Source organism: Arachis duranensis, chromosome 1 (genome assembly GCF_000817695.3).
Source record: "Arachis duranensis cultivar V14167 chromosome 1, aradu.V14167.gnm2.J7QH, whole genome shotgun sequence".
Taxonomy (NCBI): Eukaryota; Viridiplantae; Streptophyta; class Magnoliopsida; order Fabales; family Fabaceae; genus Arachis; species Arachis duranensis.
The window spans coordinates 95,559,251-95,563,586 of NC_029772.3; the positions used below are offsets into that span (position 1 = coordinate 95,559,251).

Below are 4,336 nucleotides of genomic sequence, written 5' to 3' on the forward strand. Positions count from 1 at the left end.
CTTTTTTTTTTTTACTAAAAATAAGGAGATTCGAACCTACAACATCTAGATAAAATATGAGGAGACTATGTCGTTTGAGATACAATTAGTTGGCAAATACATAATCTCTTAATCAAACTATAAAAGTACTTACTAACTTTTACCAATATATCCTAAATTAAAACCCCAAATTCATATATTCTATGGTATATATTAGTTGAGTTCAGATTTCCCAAAAAGGACTGAATGAGGCGTATTTATATACTGATTTCCAAAGCAAGGCATCAAGATTATAATAATAATTGTGAACTTATATACTAATTTACCTGTTTACAGTTGCCAATAGCATACACTACCTCCATGCTAGGCTTAGCTTCTCTTCTCGAGAGTTTTTTCCCCAATGATAAAAAGTAAAAAAAGTGAAATTAAAAAAAAATACACAGAAAATTTGACATCACACACTGCTACCCTCACTAATCACAATGGTGGTTTCGTTTTTTATATTATGTACATATGAAAAGAGAATAAGGTGATGTATAATCTTCCCTTTTCATTTAGATACACGTGGCGTGTTAAACAGTTCCTAATCAGTGTTTTTCCCTTCAAATGTTAAAATATGGGTTCCCACCAAGGTGAAAGTAATTTATATGTCAAGTGAGATTCCAGAGAACTCTGGCCTCATTTAGATGAACCAGCCTAATAACTCTGATGAGCACTGAAGATTCACAAACAACTGGAGGAAGGTGTTCAAACTAAGCTAAGTTGGTATGAGTGCCAATATCTGGTTTCTTATGATACCCATGCATTTCTGTATCTCCCCATATATTGGAAGGTTCTTTGAGCAAAATGGCTGCAGACTCGTGACAGCGGAATCTAGTACCTGAGCAACATCAGCTGGTGGGAACTGTCGTTCCGTGCACTTCTGCAATAGGTTTTATCAAAGACAGATCAGGCTGTGGTCTTAAGAATCCACCAGGAGAACTTGTTCAATCAATTTGCAGAAAATGACTTCTTGAAATATTTAATCTTTTGACTACAAAATATAAAATCAAAACTTGTCGGCAAGGAAGTTGCTTTTTGAATAAGCTGATTAACTCCGTAGAATGGTATTTTCTCATAACATTTTAAACCCCAAAAAGGGACTTAAGAACCCTATAAGTGCATGATAAATTAAAAATATTGGGGGAAATCAATTAAACAGCACTGGATAAGATGTGCATAACTATGCTCGAGTCAGAACTCAGATCTTGTTGAACTGCATGCAATACACACAGCTAACCAATAGGAAGGGGAGATTGACATGAAATTCCTTGTAGTAAATAGCAAAATTAATAGTTATATGGTTTACCTGAATCATGAGCAGTGTAGCTAGACAATGAGATATGAGTTCTGAAGGAATTTTCATTTCATTTTGGTCAGATGAACTGTTAAATTCGGCATCTTGTGCATGACAATTTACTGAGGGATTTAATGTGTTTCCTGTCAATTGATCCTGAGAAGCCAGAGTGACGTGAATTGAATCAGCAGGCAGAGAATTTGTGGCTGGAGCAGCAGGGTCATCCACTGAAAGCTGATTATTGATAAAATTTATAGCATCCTCGATCTTTTCAACCTTACTATCTGTCTTCATAAATATTGACATTGCCTGCAATGAATTTATTGAGAAATTGTGGTCTAAGTTGATCACTGGATTGTAAAGCTGAAAATTAATACTGATATATGGTTTGGTCATCCTGATAAAAAACATAAGTTGCGAGTATGACTCAGCAATACTTTAAGAAAGACCTACCATAAAAGTGAATATAAAACCAGCTATCTATCAGCAGGCAAATATTCATATACGTACTTTCCACTCAAAATAGCTAATTCATTATTCTTATCTAAAAGAGAAATAATTATTTGATCAACTTCGTTAATATTTTTTAAGTCCTTGAAATGAAACCATTCCTTGAAGGAGGCATTTGAAATAGATGGCAGTCTAACTGTCCACCGCAGGATATGCAGGTTATGCTATATATAAAAAGAATAACATCAAGTTCCATATATTTAATATAAACATTAAGTACTTCTAAAAAAAATTGAGGTTAAGTGTTTGTGTTCTCTGATTTTGTAGTGTATGCATGTTTTATTTATTAATTAGCTGAAAAGAGGGCAGCCTTTCTATACCTGTGTAGCTTGAACAACCATTGCTCGGGCTTTTCTTCTAGAACTTTCAACAATTTCAGCTATATGGCCAAGAGGTATAGATTCTTGGTTATGACATGCTGAACAATTGGAGGAGCTAGCTTGACCACCAGGGTCATCATAATTAGCTATGGGCTTTAGTGATAATTCTGTGGTGCTGCCTTGATATGTGTTGCGTTGCCTCAGGCGAAACAAAGCAGAAGAAACCTGCAGAAGTGCAGCCAATTAATGCAATTGTAAATTTTTGGAATAAGGAAGTATAACGACAGATAAACATGTGATCAAATCTGCTAAGTGATCCATAAAATCCATGCCTGCTCATTTACTTCAGTTAAATGCTTTATCAGTGAAGCATAACTCCTCTTAAAAGGCTCTGAATCTTTCAATGAGTTGTCTCCATATTTCTGGCTTTCTGAAACCCCATCATTCATGACCTTCAGTTCAGACATCACAAGTTCCTGAATATTCAAATTACCATCTTAAAACTTTAAAAAAAGGGCTATTACAAAGGCATATAGTTTCTTCTTATTTTGGCTACACCAAAAATGGGAAACAGATATTGCTGCAGGCAGTACCTTCTTGTCAAGAGCGCGAGTCAACTCTGAAATAGCCGATATGTCAGCTTCTTTTGAATGAACATGTTCAAAAGGAAAAGGTTGCAAACTCGGTGCCTGTTGAGCATTACAAATCTGATTGCACATAGCTTTCACTTGTGATTTGGAATTTGGTGAAACTCCCTAAGAAATTCATGTATAAAAATGGCAAGAAAACTACTCAGGGACCCATTAAAAGCATAAAAATGAAGAAACATTACCAAAAAAGAAAAAGAAAAAGAAAGGAAAGTTAAGATAATGCTGTTTCTGACTTGGGTGTGACTGAATCAAACAAAAAATTAAGATGATTATGCATCTGAGTTGGGTTTTGTGTTGAAGTATCTGATTGTGTACAATTCTTTGGGAAGAACTAAACAAATAGAACTCATTAAGCAAGGAGATAATTTAGTATCTGATTGTGTCTAAGTCGTATATGACTTCCTAAGATTTTAATACACAAACCATTCTGTCAGCTTAGAGTACTCATAATTTAGTTCCAATGAGCTTGCACTCTGGAATTTTCTATTTTTTTAATTATAATTTTAGTTTCACAAATTGATGAATAAACTAGCTCTAATCTGGATATGCATGTGTGAGAATAATAAATAAATTCTAAAGAGACAAGAAAAGAGGGGGGTTAAACATTCTTTTGGTAAAATTTTAGCAAAACTTAAAATCCTGAACCAATGTATTTTACATCTTGGATTTGAAGAACCTGAAACAATCAGATCATCACCATCTTAACAGATTATAAATTGAAATTCCATTTCAATAAAAATTTGTACCTGATTTGATAAAGTACTGCTTCCATGCTTAGTGGGCAATATGTGAAGACCTTTAGTAGTATCTATAGTCTCACTAGGGGACAATATTGTGTGATCAGCAATAATTTCTTGTTTCAGTTTTCCATTAAGTCGGAGATCATTAAAGGTCTCGTTTATTCTACAATGAGCAATGTGGTGTCTTGCCATAGATGTAGGCATATTTTCAAATGGATACATAGGCATGCAATCTATATCCTGCAGTATGAAAATAGTAGTGTCACCATTATGCTAGTACAAGAGAAAACTATCAGTTCGACATACTATGAGGATAATAATGGGAAAACATGATCAACATAAGATGAGAGGAGGAATAAGATATTTGACACAAAATTATCCAAAAGACATGTTTATAATTTGTAATATTTGCCTAGAATCCTTCAGTTCAATTTATGGTGCCAGGGCCAAATCGTATAGTCTCACATTGGTTAGGTATATGCCCAAAGTACCTCCTTTACAGCAGCAACATCCTCTGCCTTCTCCAGCTCAATACTACCACTGCCCATGACCTCCTTTCATTTTTTTCAGTGAAGCTTGTAATAAATAAACCTAAGTATCTCCTAACTTGCTCCAGTGGGACACATGGGTTATAGTATCCCTAACTTGCTCCAGTGGTACACACGACAATTCCTTGGACAAAGCATAAGGGAGAAAGGAACACATCCAATTGAGCATGTTATGGGGGTTTATAGATTTAAGAGTTTACCTTGCATGGAAAAAACAATACAGAAAAGCCTTTCATTTTGATTTTCCATTAGT

General features: G+C 34.7%; 1 protein-coding gene across 1 annotated transcript in view; it reads right to left on the bottom strand.

The window, feature by feature from the left end:
- Positions 1-266: 266 nt before the first annotated feature.
- LOC107464346 (protein ALWAYS EARLY 3-like) overlaps positions 267-4,336 on the bottom strand; it is an 11,270-nt gene continuing 7,200 nt past the window's right edge. The window contains 6 exon segments of the mRNA XM_021126234.2: positions 267-901; positions 1,328-1,624; positions 2,146-2,370; positions 2,478-2,621; positions 2,739-2,900; positions 3,542-3,775. Of these exon segments, the coding sequence (XP_020981893.1) occupies positions 737-901; positions 1,328-1,624; positions 2,146-2,370; positions 2,478-2,621; positions 2,739-2,900; positions 3,542-3,775 (1,227 nt within the window). The 3' untranslated portion in view covers positions 267-736.